A 20819-nucleotide genomic window follows, 5' to 3' on the forward strand; every position below is an offset into this window, starting at 1 on the left:
AAAATCTTAAATGGATTCTCAGGAAGTATACATGACACTAAGAATATGATTTTAAGCATCAAATAAACCTAAATGAAAATTGAAGCCCAACATTCATTAAAAATGTATATCTAGTGAAAAGAGAAAACAGTAATGTATGTAATTTTAAGAACCGTAAGCAGTTTGGGATAGTGTTCATAATAGGATGAATAGTAAATAACTTTCTTTGTGGACAAATTTTGAGATGAAATCTGAAAAATGAGAAAAACCCAGGCACATGATGATGGGTAGGAACAGCATCTCAGACAAAGAAATGATTCAAAGGGACTGAGTTTGGTTAGAGCTGCTATATTTGAAGCAAAGATAAAAGAGCAATTTGGCTGATGTACAGAGAAAAAATGTAGAATATGCAGAAATAAGATCCAGTAGGTCCCTTTAGGTAAAGATAGGCATTGTGTTCTAATTGTAAAGAGAAGTTCTTGAAGAGGACTGAAATATCACTTGCATTTGTTAAGCAGCTGTGGCAGCTTTAGCAAATGGACTTTAGGGGAAAGAGAAGTAAACAGATTGGAAGTTTTTGCTGTTCAAACCAGAGGTGTTATTAGCTTTCTTAGGGCAGAGTTTCTCATGGCAGTGAGAGGGAGTGTATTTAACCACCCAAGAGGGTATATTACACAATGTCTGGAGACTTTTTTGGTTACCACATGGGGCAGGGAGTTGCAGTTGGTATCTAGTAGATAAAAGCCAGTCTGCTGCTAAACACTGTACAATGCACAGGACAGAGCCCTGCACCAAACAAAGAATTATCTAACTCAAAATATCAACAGTGTGTGTTTGAAAATTCCCCATTTAGGGTGATAGGAATGGAAAAGGAGAAAATTGAAGAGACATACAATCATGCAAAAAAATATATTAAGTACCACATTTTTAGTAGTCTTTTGAAGGCTCCTCAGACTATTTTACCAGAAAGGATATAATTATGCAGATCTTTAGTCCACATAATTCTCATGAAATATATGTGATACTTAAAAAAGAAAAAACAGTTATTGTAAAGAAGTTTTGGTTTTTATTTTATAAGAAAGGACAATCAAAAAATATGCAGTCTTGATCTGTCAATGATCCATGAAGACTAAACTTAAAAAATAATCAAAAACAAAAGATTTAAATATTTTATGAAAGCAGTTTACTAAATGTTATTTTTAAAACAATATTCACTCAAAACCTTTTTTTTCCCAAAAAAAACGGAAAGTCTACTCACTTGCCATTCAATGCTGCCACACCAACTGTGCTTCGGGCAATTGACATACTAGCTACAAATGTCCACTGCTGACTCTGAGGATCCCACCTCTCCACTGTGTTCAGATAGCTCCAGCCATCATGGCCTCCTACGGCATAGATAGGGCCTTCTAGTACTGTCACACCTGAAACATGGGAGAAATGAAAACCGAAATGTTTTATTCCACAGTGAGGTTCTAAAATCAAATTAATAGTAAAAATTATGATGCCATTCAGAATAGGTTCTAGCAGTTAAGAAACATTGCAACTCCCTCTTGTGAGAGCACTGGAATCACAGCTAACTGCTGAACAATCATTGACAGGAAGTCACTGGAACTCACCAAAAAAGATACCCTACATCCAAAGACAAAGGAAAAGCCACAGTGAGACAGAAGGAGGGGTGCAATCACAATAAAAATCAAATCCCATAATTCCTGGGTTGGTGACTCACAAACTGGAGAACAATTATACCACAGAAGTCCACCCACTGGAGTGAAGGTTCTGAGGCACATGTCAGGCTTCCCAACTTGGGAATCTGGCAACGGGAGGAGGAATTCACAGAGAGTCAGATTTTGAAAGCTAGCAAGATTTGACTGCAGGGCTTTGACAGTACTGTGGGAAACAAAGACTCCACTCTTAGAGGGCACAAACAAAGTACTGTGCACATCAGGACCCAGGAGGAAGGGGCAGTGACCCCATAGGAGACTGAAACAGACCAACCTCTTAGTGTTAGAGGGTCTCCTGCAGAGTCAGGGGGTGGCTGTGACTCACTGTGGGAACAAGGACACTGGCAGCAGAAGTTCTGGGAAGTATTCCTTGGTGTGAGCTCTACTGGAGTCCACCATTAATCCTGCCAAAAAGCCTGTAGGCACCAGTGCTGGGTCTCCCCAGGCCAAACAATAAACATGGAGGGAACTCAGCCCCACCCATTGACAGACAAGTGGATTAAAGTTTTACTGAGCTCTGCCCACCAGAGCAAAATCCAACCCTACCCACCACCAGTCCCTCCTATCAGGAAGTTTGCACAAGCCTCTCAGATAACCTCATCCACCAGAGGGCAGACAACAGAAACAAGAAAGCTACAGACCTGCAGCCTGTGGAACAAAAACCACATTCACAGAAAGACAAAATGAAAAGGCAGAGGACTATGTATGAGATGAAGGAACAAAATAGAACCCCCAAAAGAAATAAATGAAGTGGAGATAGGCAAACTTTCAGAAAAAGAATTCAGAATAATGATAGTGAAGATGATCCAGGATCCCAGAAAAAAAAAATGGAGGAAAAATTGAGAAGATGCAAGAAATGTTTAACAAAGACCTAGAAGAATTAAAGAACAAACAAGCAGAGATAAACTATACAATAACTGAAATGAGAAATAAACTAGAAGGAATCAATAGCAGAATAACTGAGGCAGAAGAACGGGTAAGTGATCTGGAAGACAGAATGGTGGAATTCACTGCCATGGAACAGAATAAAGAAAAAAAAGAATGAAAACCAATGAAGACAGCCTAAGAGACCTCTGAGACAACATTAAATGTAACAATATTTGCATTATAGGGGTCCCAGAAGGAGAAGAGAAAGAGAAAAGGGTCAAAGGAAATATTTGAAGAGATTAGAGTTGAAAACTTCCCTGACATAGGAAAGGAAATAGCCACAAAAGTCCAGGCAGGATAAATCCAAGGAGAAACACACTAAGACACATAGTAATCAAATTGAAAAAAATTAAAGACAAAGAAAAAATATTAAAAGCAACAAGGGAAAAATGACAAATAACATACAAGGGAACTCTCATAAGGTTAACAGCTGATTTCTCAGAAGAAACTCTACATGCCAGAAGGTAGTGGCATGAAATATTTAAAGTGATGAAAGGGAAGAAACTACAACCAAGATTACTCTACCTGGCAAGGATTTCATTCAGATTCAATGGAGAAATCAAAAGCTTTAAGACCAGCAACAACTAAGAGAATTCAGTACCACCAGACCAACTCTACAACAAATGATGAAGGAACTTCTCCAAGTGGAAAACACAAGAGAAGAAAAGGACCTACAAAAACAAACCCAAAACAATTAAGAAAAAGGTAATGGGAACATACATATCAATAATTACCTTAAATGTGAATGAAGTGAATGAATTAAATGCTCCAAACAAAAGAAACAGGCTTGTTGAATGGATACAAAAACAAAATCCATATATATGCTGTCTACAAGAGACCCACATCAGACCTAGGGACACATACAGACTGAAAGCAAGGGGATGGAAAAAGATATTCCATGCAAATGGAAATCAAAAGAAAGCTGGAATAGCACTACTCATATCAGATAAAATAGACTTTAAAATAAAGAATGTTACCAGAGACAAGGAAGGACACTACATAATGATCAAGGGATCAATTGAAGAAGAAGATGTAACAATTATAAATATATATGCACGCAGCATAGGAGCACCTAAATGTATAAGGCAAATGCTAACAGCTATAAAAGAGGAAATTGACAGTAACACAGTATTAGTGCGGGACTTTAAAACCTTCCTTTCACCAATGGACAGATCAACCAGTCAGAAAATTAACAAGGAAACACAAGCTTTAAATGACACAATAGACCAAATAGATTTAATTGATATTTATAGGACATTCCATATGAAAAGAGCAGATTACACTTTCTTCTCAAGTACACACAGAACCTTCTGCAGGATAGATCACATATTGGGTCATAAATCAAGCCTCAGTAAATTTAAGAAAAATGAAATCATATCAAGCATCTTTTGCAACCACAATGTTATGAGATTAGAAAGAAATTACAGAGGTAAAAAAGGAAAAAACATAAACACATGGAGGCTAAGAAATATGTTACTAAATATCCAAGAAATCACTGTAGAAATCAAAAACAAAATAAAAAAAAATACCTAGAAACAAATGACAATGAGAATATGACTACCCAAAACCTATGGGATGCAGCAAAAGCAGTTTAAGAGGGATGTTTACAACAATATACTCCTACCTCAAGAAACAAGAATAATCTCAAATTAACAATCTCACATTACATCTAAAGGAACTAGAGAAAAAACAAAACCCAAAGTTAGTACACAGAAATCATAAAGATCAGAGCAGAAATAAATGAAATAGAAATTAAAGAAACAATAGCAAAGATCAATAAAACTAAAAGCTGGTTCCTTGAGAAGACAAACAAAATTGATAAACCTGTAGCCAGACTCATCAAGAAAAAGAGGGAGAGGAATCAAATCAATAAAATTAGAAATGAAAAAGGAGAAGTTACAACAGACACCACAGAAATACAAAGCATCCTAAGAGACTACTACAAGAAACTCTATGCCAATAAAATGGGCAACCTGGAAGAAATGGACAAATTGTTAGAAAGGTATAACTTTCCAAGACTGAACCAGGAAGAAATAGAAAATATGAACATATCAATTACAAGTAATGAAATTGAAACTGTGATTAAAAATCTTCCAACAAACGAAGTTCAGGACCAGATGGCTTCACAAGTGAATTCTATGAAATATTTAGAGGAGAGCTAACACCCATGCTTCTCAAACTCTTCCAAAATATTGCAGAGGAAAAAACACTCCCAAACCCATTCTACAAGGCCACCATCACATTGATACCAACATCAGACAAAGATACTACAAAAAGAAAATTACAGACCAATATCTCTGATGAATATAGATGCAAAAATCCTCAACAAAATAATAGAAGACAGAATCCAACAGCACATTAAAAGGATCATACACCACGATCAAGTGGGATTTATCCCAGGGATGCAAGGATTATTCAATCTACACAAATCAATCAATGTGATACACCATATTAGCAAATTGAAGAATAAAAACCATATGATCACATCAATAGATGCAGAAAAAGCTTTTGACAAAACTGAACACCAATTTCTGATAAAAACTCTCCAGAAATGGACAAAGAAGGAAACTACTTAAACAGAATAAAGGTCGTATAAAACAAACCCACAGCAAACATCATTCTCAATGGTGAAAAACCCAAAGCATTTCCTCTAAGATGAGGAAGAAGACAAGGATATCCACTCTCACCACTCTTATTCAACATAGTTTTGGAAGTCCTAGCTATGGCAATTAGAAAAGACAAAAATGTAAGGAATACAAATTGGAAAGGAAGTAAAACTCTCACTGTTTGCAGATGACATGATACTATACATAGATAATCCTAAAGATGCCACCAGGAAACTACTAGAACTAATCAATGAATTTGTTAAAGTAGCAGGATAAAAATTAATGTACAGAAATCTCTTGCATTCCTATACACTAACAACTAAAAATCAAAATAACTTAAGGAAACAATCCCATTCACCCTTGCAACACAAATAATAAAACACCTAGGAATAAACCTACCTAAGGAGGTAAAAGACCTGTACTCAGAAAACTATAAGACACTGATGAAAGAAATCAAAGATGACACAAACGGATGGAGAGATATACCATGTTCTTGGATAGGAAGAATCAATATTGTGAAAATGATTATACTATCTAAACCAATCTACAGATTCAGTGCAATCCCTATCAAATTACCAATGGCATTTTTTACAGAAAGAGAACAAAATATCTTAAAATTTGTATGGAGGCACAATAGACTCCAAATAGCCAAGGCAATCTTGAGTGAAAAAAATAGGAGCTGGAGGAATCAGACTCCCTGACTTCAGACTATACTACAAAGCTACAGTAATCAAGACAATATGGTACTGGCACAAAAAGAGAAATATAGATTAATGGAACAGGATAGAAAGCCCAGAGATAAACCCACACACCTCTGGTCAACTAATCTATGACAAAGGAGGCAAGGATATCCAATAGAGAAAATACAGTCTCTTCAATAAGTGGTGCTGGGAAAACTGTACAGCTACATGTAAAAGAAAGAAATTAGAACACTCCCTAACACCATACACAAAAATAAACTCAAAATGGATTAGTGACCTAAATGTAAGAGTGGACACTATAAAACTCTTAGAGGAAAATACAGGAAGAACACTCTCTGACATAAATCAAAGCAAGATCTTTTTTGATCCGCCTCCTAGAGTAATGGAAATAAAATTTAAAAGCTTCTGCACAACAAAGGAAACTCTAAACAAAACAAAAAGACAACCCTCAGAATGGGAGAAAATATTTGCAAACAAATCAATAGACAAAGGGTTAATCTCCAAAATATATAAACAGCTCAATATTAAAAAACAAACAACCCAATCAAAAAATGGGCAGAAGACCTAAATAGACATTGCTCCATGGAAGACATATAGATGGCCAAGAGGAACATGAAAATCTGCTCAACATCACTAATTATTAGAGAAATGCAAATCAAAACTACAATGAGGTATTATCTCACACCATTTAGAATGGGCATCATCAGAAAATCTACAAACAACAAATGTTGGAGAGGGTATGGGGAAAAGGGGACCCTCTTGCACTGTTAGTGGGAATGCATATTGATACAGTCACTGTGGAGAATAGTGTGAAGGTTCCTTAAAATACTAAAAATAGAATTATCATATGACCCAGCAATCCCACTACTGGACATATATACAGAGAAAACCATAATTAAAAAAGACACGTACACTTCAATGTTCATTTCAGCACTATTTACAATAGCCAAGGCATGAAACACCCTAAATGCCTATCGACACACAAATGGGTAAAGATGTTGTACATATATAGAATAGGATATTACTCAGCCATAAAAAGGAATGAAATTGGGTCATTTGCAGAGATGTGGATGGCCCTAGAGACTGTCATACAGAGTTAAGTAAGTCAGAAAGAGAAAAATAAATATTGTATATTGAAGCATATATGTGAAATCTAGAAAAATGGTACAGATGAACTGGTTTGCCAGACAGAAATAGAAACGCAGATGTAGAGAACAAACTTATGGATACCAAGGGGGGAAGGGGCAGATGGTGTTGGTGTTGGGATGAACTAGGAGATTGGGATTGACATATATATATACCAATATGTATAAAATAGATAACTAATACAAACCTGCTCTATAAAAAGAATAAATAAAATAGAATTCAAAAAAAAAGAAACAACTGCAATGAGGTAGAAACTCCTCACTATTAAAGTTTTTCATTCAAGTGAAGAAAAATGGAATGCAACTAAATATTATGACCTAAATGCTTTATGAAAGATAATACATTTCCTTATTTATGACCATGTGAAGAAGCAAAATCTAAAAATCAGAGGTGATGCATCTTGTGCCTCACCTTTTGAAGAGTATTTCTACACTGTTGTTTAAAGTACTTTATTGCTTTAAGCAATGCTACATTAAGCAGCGTAACATTATCAGTTTGAATTTGAGGTTAGGGTTTTCTGTGTTTTGGCTCCCCATCTCTTCATAATAAACTTATCTAAAGCTTAGAAAATATGATGCCTCTTATTTTATAAACTGAAATCATTAAAAACTAGCAATTAAATTAATTATGAGTCATCAATGGGACAATATATACAACTTTTATATACTGTTTTTCCAGTCAATTCACTTATTCATTAGATGGGTTTTCTTAGATCTTAAACAGTTACTAAATATTTAAATATTATGTTAATATTGACTGAAGTGATCTCATTCAGTCTCAGTCAGTGTAGGGAAATTCTGGTGAATTTTCCCCAAAGTTCAAAATCTAATGTCAGATTGTTAAGAACTCTGAAGCATCTGTGATTTTATCCTATTTGCTAGCTGACAAGGTAAACTGCCACAAATGTATGTAAATTGAGAGAAGACACAAGACTCCTGAGTCAAAGAGGAAAGGTAGTTATTACTCATAGCAACAGCAATAGTCAGAGAATCACCAAGTTTTTTGACTGGTTCTTCAAGCTCCAATTCCCACAGGGTGATGCCAAGAGGACTTTAACATTTCCTTCAGCTTGACAAAACTGTAAACAGGATTCTCCTGCCTCTAGAGTCCTGACCTCACTTTCATTAGAGAATTCACTTTGAACAACTTGTAATTGAAAATTATAAGTTCTCTGTCCCTTTGAGATGTAAGTCTTTTAAAATACCCCTTGCCAGTGTTACAGCCACAGACTCTTTTTTTCAAGGACCTGGGAATATAATCTTCAAGAAAGATAGCATCCCTATCTCCCACTTTCTGTGGGAGAGTAAGGGCTTAACTTCATCTGACACCTTGCTTCAAGTTGTAAGTCTACCTCTTGTCTGGAAGGTAGAAAGTTTACTTTACCTTTAGGTAAGGTCAATTAGCAAACATAGATTGCCTATGATTCCCCCACCCACTCCAGGTCTCAAAAGTTCTCCCACCTTTGTTTTAGTGGAGGTGAATTTAGCCTCAGTTCTGGCCTCTCTTCCTTCTTACAATAACCTTGAATAAAATATTTCTTGTCTGTTTAAGTTTGTCTAATACAATTTTTGCTTTGACAAGCGTCAGGTGTAACCTGTACATGCAGTGGGTTGTAAGTAAGGTTGAAGTTGAAAGTTGTAAGTTGAAAGTAAATTAATTTATAACGGGCAATAAACTTACATGCCCATTACTCCAGAAGGAGACATTATCTTCATGCTTTTAAGTATGTCTGACTTTCTCTTTCGAGATAGGAACTATCTTTATCTTCCTAGTATTTCTGTTAATAATTTGAGGGAGGGGCAGTCACTGCTTTGCTCAAAAGCTGTGCAGAAATATGAAAGATCCATGGAGCATTATGTCTCAACACTGATGTGAAAGTAAAATGATGCTTTTTAATTAATTCATTCATTCATTCAACTGTTATTTATTGAATGTCTATTATGTGTCAGGAATTTTTCTTACCACCAAAGACACAGTGCCAAGAACACATAGGTGAACAAGACAAAGTCCCTACCCTCACTGAGCTTATATATATTAGTCAATGAATATTTAGCTAAAATGGATTAAGTACATTACTCACAAAAGACCTTACTTAGAATGTTTCCAATATCAATTCCAAATCAATACAAGAAGAAAGAACAAAGGAGACAGACGGGAAAGGGCCAGATAAGTTGGAGCATTTTCCAGAAACTTCTGGCATCTGGAAACTAAGCATGAAGAGTGATTCCAGGAGGGTGGGTCAATTATTTACCTGCATATTTTTGGCCAACTACAAATTTCTATTGGATCTGGAGAGACAAAAAGTTACAGTTGACTTTGAAAGTAGGTTCTGGACCAGTACTGTACAAGTTTTCACCGACTCTGGTAACTACTTATTCAGTCATATACTCTAAAATATATTTGATTTGTGACTATTTTAATTTTTTTTGAGGTTATTTGATTTCATAAAAATATTTTACTCATAAAGTATAACATAAAAAATACAAAATTTATAAGATATTTTTTCACATGAAAAACACCACATACCCATCATCTACATTGTTTCCATACCAGAATACCAACTTCCAGTCACTAACCTCTCTTAAAAGGTAATAATTTTTCTGATTTCTTTCCACCTATAATAAGTTTCCCCCCTATTTTAAATGTACAAATTAACACATTTAATATACACATTTTTCTGTGTCAAACACTGAAAGTGCATGTCCCTTCAAAATTCATATGTTGAAATCCTAACCCCCAATATGAGGTATTAAGAGGTGAGCCCTTCGGTAAGGGTGATGAGGTCATGAGGGAGAGGCCCTCATGAATGGAATTAGTGCCCTTCTGAAAGAGACCCCTGAGAGCTCCCTCACTCCTTCTGCCATGTGAGGACACAGTTAGAAGATGGCTGTCTGTGAACCAAGAGCAGGCTCTCACCAGACACAGAATCTTCCAGCACCTTGATCTGGATTTCCCAACCTCCAGACTGTGTGAAATAAATTTCTGTTGTTCATGCTCAGTCTATGGCATTCTGTTATAAAAGCTCAAACTTAGACATTGTGTCTTCCTCCTTTCAAGTTATATCTATGACATTGATTCAGGTTGTTAGGTGAGGCAATCATTTATTATTTTCCATTGCATATACTATTACATTGTATGAATAAGCAACTTTTATAGGTCCATTTCATTTCTGATAGGAATTAGTATTGTCTCTAATTTTGATATCTGCTTCTCAAGTCCTGGCTGCCTTGGTTTACCTCTGATGTCTTCAAGAATTTGATTTATGTATTTTATTCATCTTTCACACTTGTACATGGTTAGAAAGCTTACACAGACACTAGATACTCCTTCAAGGCCAGAAATTAAATTTGTATGTTTAAGACTTCTAACTTTATTTTTAGTGCACAAATTTAATAAAATAATATAATCAAATGTATTAATCTGTCATTAATATTTTGGCCTTGGTTTATACATGTGTTTTTTAAGATTTTCCTCAAGCTCTACCACTTACATAGGTAAATTTCTTAATCTCTCTATATTGCGATTTTCCCATCTCTAAAGTGAGAATAGTTATAATAATGATTTTATTGTGTTGTGGTAAGGATTATATACATTAAGGTATATAAAGCACTTAGAACAGAATCTGATACATTATTGCCATTCAACTTTTGTAAGCTATTGTAATTGCTATTATTATCCTCATATTCAAGTCTTAGGAAGATATAAAAAGGAAACTTATAAAAAATGATATATAAAAGTCCTGTAAGCACATATGTTTGATATAAGTGGTAATCAGAATAATCATGATATAAAAATAAAACATGTTTGAGAGAAAGTTTTTGACAACTATACTTTATTTATTTATTTATTTATTTTAATTTAAAAGTGTTTCAATATCAAACACTGTTAGAATATTGGGAACTTATATTTTTATCATGAAATTGTCATTTAGGAATACCACTTTGGAGGGAAATTTAACAATACTTAGTGAAAGTATTATGATCTAGCTTTTACAAAAATTTGAATATTTTATAATTTAAAATTGTGATTATGAGAGAAAACAAAATATAGTAATTGAGGTACAAGAACTAGTAAATATTTCTTACAATAAGTCAAGAAAGATTTAGATAAGCAATTAATCTATGAACTTTCTCTTTAAAATATTAGAATGTATCCATATCTGCTGCTGGAGATAAAATAGAGCTTACCTTCTAATGTGGAATATAGAAAATAGGAACACAGACATAATTGAATGATTTTATATATTAATATTATTTAAGTAATCAAGGTATTTTGGGTGAGAATATCAGGGCCAGGGGCAGGAAAAAGGCAGAAGAGTGTTGGAAGCTCTGCCATTGGAGTGTAATTGCCTGGGTTCAAATCTCAGTGTATTTCTACCAAGTATGTGACAGTGAAAAAAAAAATACCTTAAGTTTCTTGTATCTCAGTACCCTCATTCACCAGGAGTACCTATCTCAATTATTTGCAGTGCTCAGCAAATAACAAGCTCTTAATAATTTTAGTTGTTATATAAATAGAATGGACACTATGGTCTCCTTTAGTATAAGTCATTAAAGCTGAGACATTATGAACTGCAAGCAGGATGATGGAGTAGTTGTAAGATGTATCATCAGCCTCAAAATTTAAATTCATATCCCAAACATCTCTACTTATAATGTAACAGTTGAGCAAGTACTGTATACCCAGGATTGTGTGATTTTTCCCTTGCAGAAGGATCTTATTAAGCAGAGTGAATAATTAGGCCAGAATAATTTCAAAATGATACTTTCAATTTCTTCTTTATGTTTACTAAAAATATCTTTGCAAATGCAGTAAAACAAGATTAACAATGCAAACATATTTTTCAGTAACAATATTAAACCTGCATTAAGAAAATAATAATCTAATAGAAGCAATGGAAATATTTAATGTTATTTTTTGTGTCTCAAGCTAAATAATTGCATTTTTACTTCTAATAAAAAAAATTAAATATCTTTTTGATGTTTACTGTTACCAAAATGTTATTTTTCCATACATATAATAATTTATATATGTTAAACTCTAGCTCTTGCACATATTATTCCTTTTGAAAATTCTGCAGTAAAATATTAGAAATTTTATGTAATTTTTCTTCAAGATAGTTCAATGAAATAGAAAGCCATTCCTAATTTTCAAGTAAGATAGCACAGTTAAAGCTGAACATTATCCATGAGGGTTTTAGAGTACAAATAAATACAATGGACATTAAGGTCTTTGAATATAGAGTAATCATGGGAATGGTCATTTGTACAGGTTATTCCCCCAAATACTTTTACTAAAAAGCAAAATTTATTGCTTACATAATTTACCCCAAAATATTTGTTTTACTATTTCTGTATTAATATAATCAGAATCTTAATTTCTTCTCCTGAGAAAGTAATTATCATTTTTCTCTATTCTTATTAATATTATCCATTCAAAATATTGCTAAATTTATTCTAAACTCTCAGTCCTTCCAATTTATAGAGAATACTTGATGTAATTATGAAAAATAATGAAATCATGGAACTAATTTTTAGTATTGCTTTACTGTTTACATATTTACCATTAATTACATAATTTAAGAAGAACAATCTTGTGAAATATGAGATTTCCTTTTGCCTAGGTAGAGAATATTTCGTTTTAAATGAATAATAATGAATTTAAATTTCTTTTGACTTAATCATTATGTTGAATAAATTACTATAATATTGCTAATTATTATGTTATGGAAGTCACAAAATATATCTAAATCATCAATGGCTTCACAATATGCATATGACCTTCTGGACATAACTTATTTTTTATTTTCTTTTCTAAACAATTTTCTAAAGTCATCATCAAGGAAATAGTAGTGCCTAGTAAATATTTATAGCTAATGATTAGGATGACATTTCCACCGCCATCAAATAGTTTTACTTTGGAAGCAATGGATCACCAAGTAATAGTTCATAAAAATGAATATTTTACAGTTGTTCTGTGAAAAGAAGTAGGCAAAAATAACTTGCAAAATGGGAATGGAGAAATAGATAAGTAAAATTATATATGTTTTATACACATTACTCCATTAAAATTTCCCAAAGATATATTAAATACATCTCTCTCTCTCTCTCTCCCTCTCTCTCTCTCTCTCTCTCTCTATATATATATATATATATATATATATATATATACACACATATATATGTAGATTTTTGCAATCCTACAAAATCATATATATATATAGAGAGAGAGATGTATATTAAATACATCTCTCTCTCTCTCTCTCTCTCTCACTCACTCTCTCTCTATAGAGAGAGAGAGAGAAAGAAGAGAAATACCTTGTGAAAATTTCCCTAATATTATAAATGTATGTAATATACAATACATACAATACCTTCTATATAAATCTCTCTCTATATATATAATTATGATGTAAAATATAAATTGATTAATACAAATATGTTTATAAAATGTTGACCACAGGTAGAACAAAATGGAATAAGTTACTAGGAATATTTTTCATGCAATCCTACAAAATCACTTAAGCTTAAAATATATATTATTTCTTAGGGCTTCCCTTGTGGTGCAGTAGTTGAGAGTACGCCTGCCAATGCAGGGGACACGGGTTCGTGCCCTGGTCTGGGAAGATCCCACATGCCATGGAGCAGCTAGGCCCGTGAGCCATGGCCGCTAAGCCTGCACGTTGGAGCCTGTGCTCCACAACGGGAGAGGCCACAACAGTGAAAGACCCGTGTACCGAAAAAAATAAATAAATAAATAAATAAAATAAAATAAATTAAAAAAATATATATAAAATTTCTTGATCCACAAACAAGGAGTTAAAGCATAATTTCTACTGGTGTATTTCACTCTTTCCTTGACTGAGATAGTGATTGTCTATCTTGGCTGCCCATTGAAATCATTCAGGAACTTTTGAAAGAAATACCACTGTCTGAGTTAGAGAGACTCTGATTTACTTGTACTGAGCTGAGGGCTAAACACAGATATGTTTAAAAATTTCCGTTCAGTGATTTTTTACGTGCAGTCAAGGTTGAGAATGACTGCCACAGTAGAACATGGCAATTGTTCTAGAACAATGGCAGAATGTCCCCCACTAATAATATGCCAACCTTGCAAGTCTCCAAAATCTTTCATTCATGTCCTGTGTGTGGATGTGTGTGTTATATGTAGGTGTATGAAACTGAAGTTGCAGTAGACTTTTAGCAGTCAGCTAACATCAATTTTATTATTACACAACTTCCATTCCATGGATTCATTCATCATCTACCCAGCTGTCCAATAACTATGGTATACCTTCTGTAAGTCATATCCTCAGAGAGTGTACAGTGGGTGGGGAAGGGGGAGTTGTACATCAAATGGGCACTACCTTAGTACTTGTCTACATGATGAAAGGAATGGCTCTTGTCCAAAGTGAACAAGTGATGACTGAGCTAAGATAGATCTAGGAAAAGATTAGGATTCATTGGCCGTAAGGAATGCTTAACAGTGTAAAGACCTTGCAGCAGGAAGAAACAGAGTATGTCTGAGGAAATGCAAGAAAGTCAATGTGACAAGAAAACTGGAAATTAAGGGACAGGCAGTATGGAGTACAATAAGGCTGAAGAGCTAAAGTATCACACAATATGGGGCTCTGTGTGCCAACAAGAATATATATATATATATATATATATATATATATATATATATATATATATATATATATATATATATTCTTAATCCTAAAAGCAATGTGAAGCTAACAAAATGTTTAAAGCAGAGATGTGATGCAATTCTACTTTTTTTAGACATCATACTGGATGTGGTATGGAGAAATGAGAATGGATGAGTCCATGCGAATAGAGTGTGTGAGAGATGATGGTGTCTTGTACTGATATGGTGGAAGTTGATATAAGAAGAAAGGAAAGAGTCAGGAAATACTTTCAAATACAGATAATGTATTTATAAATCTCTTTCCTTATACCCTTCCTTCAATCATTCTATCAACACATTCTGTCTATTAAAAAATACATGCGAGCTACATGACTTTGGAAACGTTACTTAGTCTCTTGTGCCTCAGTTTACTGATCTGTACAATTGAGCTAGTTATGGTACCTAACACATAGGGCTGCTTCAAGGATTGAATGAAATAATATACGCAAAGCACTTAGAAAAGCATCTGGCACATCTTTAACATTATGTAAGTATTCAATATGATGAGGATTTTTAACAGTACAATAAGACCCTTGGTCTTCTAATCAAATTTCAGCCTCTAGTGTCATTTCAGGGAATATGGAAAAAGCCTTATGAAGGAATCAGTTAAAGATTTAAATATACTCGAATGTGACACATTGCCTCTATTTCTGAGGTCTCCATTTTGTTTGATTCATTTAGGCAATTTAAATTACTGGCACAAAATCTTCCACAGAAAATGTCCTCTCTAAATATTTTGCTAAATGAATATATGCTTTGTCTTATGAAAAGCCCAAGAATGATTTCATGCAATACTTAGTCATTGTTTTAAAAAAAATGTTGTACGGTAGTCCACCCTTATCTATAGTTTCACTTTCTGTGTTTTTAGTTACCTGTAGTCAACCATGGTCTAAAAATATTAAATGGAAAATTCCAGAAATACACCATTCCTAAGTTTTAAATTGTGTCATTTTGAGTAGCATGATAAAATCTTATGCTGTCACACTCTGTCCTTCCTGGGGTCCCCAGTGATCAACATGGCCTCCTTCTGACATCCAGCCATCAACATCCGAATGACTCAATGATCCAGGATCACCCAAAGCAGATGATCCACCTTCTGATGTATGGTCAGAAGGTCAGTAGTAGCCTAACACTATGTCACAACACATACATCATTCACCTCACTTCATCTCATCACAGAGGCATTTTATCATCTCACATCATCACAAGAAGGAGGGTGAGTACAATGAGATATTTTGAGAGAAAGAGACAGACCATATTTGCATAACTTTTATTACAATATGTTGTTATGAATGTTCTATTTTACTATGTTATTACTGTTAATATCTTATTGTGCCTAATTTATAAATTGAACTTTATCATAGGTATTTATGTGTAGGAAAAAACATAGTATGTATAGGGTTTGGTATACTCACAGTTATAGGTTCCAGTGGGGATCTTGGAGCATATCCCCTGTGGATAAGGGGGGACTACTGTATACATGTAAAAAAATGTAATAGATTTTGAAGTGCTACTTTTCTAAATACCAGCTTTCCTGTAGCTATTCATTACTGACTTTTAAAGCAAAAATTACAATTAAGGTAAAACAGAAAAGTACTGCAGAGATTATGGGTTGTAATTGGGTGATCAGAGAAGATATCACAGAAGATGAGGCAAGTGAACTAGGAGGTAAATGTTGACTAGAATATTGACAAACACCAATACAAGACAACGTAAGTGAAGGGAATTACTTGAGCAAAACAGAAACAAAAAACAGGCTAAGTATGAAAAAGAGTGAATACTTACTTTTATTAGTTATTGTATCAACTATAAAAATATGCCACTCATAAATGACTATTGCCTGTCTGTATCCACCATAGAACTTGTGCCAAGATCACACTTCTTACTGACCACTCTCAGACAGTGATTGTACATGGGGAGGGTACTGATGCTGACCCATTCTTGAAGCACATGGGGCTCCCTGAACTGGTGATTTACCTCTAGGATTCCCTATGGGCCTGGTCAAATTTTACAAATTGAATCTAACACTAACATATTCATAAATTATTCAAATCAGTAAGCTGCAATAATTAGTGTTTCATCCATGTGACATGTATCCTATCTTTCATGACATTTCTTATATTGTACTTTATACTGTAAAAGGTCTTCCCCTAGGGTAGCAAATCAAAATTTTTACCCATCATTCAAATCTCCATTCAAGTCTCCAGAGATAAAATTTTCTCTTACTTACCAAGTTGCAAAGAATGAAACCATGATTTGACAATTTTTTAATAAGTCTTTTATTTCTTTCTAGATAGTATTAAAGAAATTTAGGATTTGTATCTAAGAAACTGCACTCTCTGTGAAAGTAAGTTTTTTTTCTGATTAATTATTGGATCTCACAAAGCACCTACAACAGTGATATTGATCTAATGGACACTCAATAAATGACTGTTCACTGGAGGCATGAGTGGATAAACAATGGAGGAATAAACAAAGAAAGAAAGAATTGATTAATTAGGCAAACTAAAGCCTAGACTAACAAATTAATCTTCTTCAGTGTTTTGAAATGCAGTATATGACATTATGGAATCCCTAGTGGTGTAGAAATGGTTGTGCAGTAGTGTGAAAGAAAATTAAAAGATAAAGCTTTAAGAAAATATCCTCTTTGAGAAAATTATACTGATTCTTGATTATATTTAATTTTTAAGATATAGCATAGGGTTGAATTAATATTAACTACTTAAGCTGTAAACTGATTTTTTAATTATCAGAGGAAAGGAGTAATTTCTACATTGTAAAATCAAAAAAGTAGTAGGAATATAAATTTTTCCAAGTCAACATATTTTGAATTATACTTGAATCATAGGATTTTTCCTGGGTCATTTTTACAAAGTTTTTTAAAACTACAGAATTATTTTTCATTTTCTAAGAAAACTTTCTACCAGACCAATAGATGAAAAGAAAATTGTGCTGCTATCTTGACTAAAACAAGTGCCTAAATGTTTAAAGGAGATATTTTATCAGATATAAGGTCAAAACTAACACAACATTGTGAAGCAATTATATTCCAATAAAGATGTTAAAAAATAATAATAAACAACTACTTGTACCATGTTAAAAAAAAAAAAAGACTAACATATCAAGTGATTTACAGCCATGAAACAGACTTCAGGGTTAATTTTCTTTTTCTAATTGCTCTCTCTTAGAGATTAATTTTCCCCACATTTGAGAACAGTATATGTTTTTGTAACACTTTAACCTTGAAGAGATATGAATAAAAACCTAGTAATTATTAAAAACTTCATTAGTTAAGACCCTGTTTATATTTTGTTAATTATTAATTAGTTCTTGCTTGAACTTCGATTTCCTGAGTTTCTTCTAGGTTCTACTGACTAAAAGAAAAATATATATACTTTAACTTCAGGTGTATATAGAAATTGAACCAGTGTGTGCTTTATCTTCACAGGGAACTAATTTTTTTAATGGGTCTATTAATGATTTTCTGCAATCGATGATAGGGTCTTCCATTCACTTAATCAAGTTCTATTATGAGCTAGCAATATTTTAGGCAGTTGTAGACAGTTAAATAAAAATGAATATGACACAGTTTCATACTAGAAGCTAATGGACTATGTATGATAATTAAATAAGTGTGATCCATGGTTTTAGGTGATATAATAAAACCACCATGTACCAGGAATGCAGAGGAGAGGACAACTAGCTTTGCAAAAGGTGGTAACAGAAGAATTTACATAGAAAATGACATTAGACCCAAATATTATGAGATGAATTAAGAATTCTCTAGTCAGGAAACAGAGGAAGGGTCAGTCTGGGTGGAGGCAACATCTTGTGCAAAGTAGGCTGTAAAACAGCTTTGTGTGTTTCCAGCTTGTTAAGATATTTGGTGTGATAAATCTCAAGGTGTAGTAGTGGAGGGAAGTAGCAGAGTTTAAGATAGCATTAGGTAAAAGATAAATATTGATGAGCTGTGAATGTCATGTTAAAGAGTTTTTTGTTTTTTTTTTTTTCAAGTCAGGTAAATACACAATCAAATTTGTGTTTCAGAAAGTTAACTTTGGTATTAGGGGGAATCAATTGAAGAGGAGAGACTAAGATAATTAACATCTCTCTTGTACAACAGAACAACACATGAGACCTAATTATTTTATTTCTTACTAGCGGATCCTAGCCTAAGTTTGTTGTTTATGTATTACAAATGTGTATGCCATGAGCAAATGTAAAACAATTATATAATCTTCAGAATGTTCTTTGGGAAGCTGTGATTGGCTTATCTCACCACTGTAAAATCTGGTGTTCCGAACAATGCTGATCAGCTGTTGTTTATGCATATTGGCTTTACCAAACTGTTCCTCTCTGCATCAATACTCCTCTGCTAATCCACACTGTCTGCAGATTAATCTCCTCTATGTCCTCTTCTACATTTTGCAGACTCTTGCTCTGTGTTGCTTGCTTGGTCATTCCAGCCTGCTCTTTCTGTGTAAGATATTATCTAATTTTGTATGCCTTTAGCAACTTTCAAAGATAAGGGAAAGCAAACAAACAAAAAGGCACTCCTTACACTTCAGTATCTTATAATACTGGCCACATTTTTTATCCATGGTCTTCAAAATTGTCTTAAGCAATGAGAATTAACTGCCTCAAATTACCTTTAATGAACCACTTATCTTTACCTTTACATCTCAAATCTTTTAGGGAGATGCAGACAGGTTAATATACCTTCTACAGATTTCTAGCTGTACGGGCCAGGAATAGAGATCCCACTATAGACTTTTCGTCTAAAGGCCCTTGTCTGTCATTTCATGTTTACTTATATACTAGCAGCAACTGACCTTTGTTAGCACAGATTCACACTAGCTGCTTGTAGTCAAAAACAGGTATAAAATCTAAAATGAGAAACAGATATACTTTCTTTGCCAAGAGGGATTTGCCAAGAGTGAAGGGATTTGAGTACGTGACTTTAGATCTTAGGGCTTCCTAAATGCTGAGATTAAGGGGTTATGTATTATAAAATAATTTTGAGTGAATTCTATTTAACAACAGTAATGTTGTAACATGTTTATTTTACTCTTTGACAAAATGATCACAATAGGGAAACATGTAAATCAAAATGTGGAGATATCACTTCAAAACAGCAAATTTCACTAAGCTATTTTTCTGATTTATAACCTTTTCAACATTGCAAAATTTATAAATGAAAGTGTAAAGTATATAAAATAATTGCATTAAGACAAGTTTCCCAGGAATCCATCATTTTATTGTGATGGACCTGTAGAGTTTTTAGCTGATACTAAAAAATGCTATTTTAAGAGACAGAAGAGAAAAGCATGTTGATTTGCTAATCCCAGTCCTGCTATACCTATGCAGCTGTATTTAATTAAATGGAAACGAAAATAAATATAAATAAAATAAGCAACTGTAGAAGTTGAAAATGACTGCTCACAAGTTCCTAAAATGTCTTATCTTGTTGGTCCCTCTTTTATTCATTCTGGCAGGACATATATCTTTCCATTAAAAAATCTTAGGGGAGGCCTCCCTGGTGGCGCAAGTGGTTGAGAGTCCGCCTGCCGATGCAGGGGATACGGGTTCGTGCCCCGGTCTGGGAGGATCCCATATGCCGCGGAGCGGCTGGGCCCGTGAACCATGGCCGCTGAGCCTGCGCGTCCGGAGCCTGCGCGTCCGGAGCCTGTGCTCCGCAACGGGGGAGGCCACAACAGTGAGAGGCCCGCATACCGCAAAAAAAAAAAAAAAAAAAAAATCTTAGGGGGCTTCCCTGGTGGTGCAGTGGTTGAGAGTCTGCCTTCCAATGCAGGGGACACAGGTTTGTGCCCCAGTCTGGGAAGATCCCACATGCCGTGGAGTGGCTGGGCCCTTGAGCCATGGCCACTGAGCCTGTGCGTCTGGAGCCTGTGCTCCACAACAAGAGAGGCCACAACAGTGAGAGGTCTATGTACCACAAAAATAAATAAATAAATAAATAAATAAATAAATAAATAAAAGTCTTAGGAATTTACCCATTGCCTGGGAAAACATTTCTCCTCCGTATTTGC

At 34.2% G+C, this 20819-nt stretch overlaps 1 protein-coding gene across 2 annotated transcripts in view; it reads right to left on the minus strand.

Annotated features, from left to right (window-relative positions):
- KLHL1 (kelch like family member 1) overlaps positions 1-20819 on the minus strand; it is a 402508-nt gene that overhangs the window by 35566 nt on the left and 346123 nt on the right. For both annotated transcript variants that reach the window (XM_060079916.1, XM_060079915.1), the window contains one exon: positions 1238-1400. In XM_060079916.1, coding sequence (XP_059935899.1) covers positions 1238-1400 — 163 coding nt within the window. The remainder of the gene's footprint in view (positions 1-1237; positions 1401-20819) is intronic.

The sequence above is a fragment of the Mesoplodon densirostris genome, chromosome 17 (assembly GCF_025265405.1).
Source record: "Mesoplodon densirostris isolate mMesDen1 chromosome 17, mMesDen1 primary haplotype, whole genome shotgun sequence".
In the NCBI taxonomy this organism is placed as follows: domain Eukaryota; kingdom Metazoa; phylum Chordata; class Mammalia; order Artiodactyla; family Ziphiidae; genus Mesoplodon; species Mesoplodon densirostris.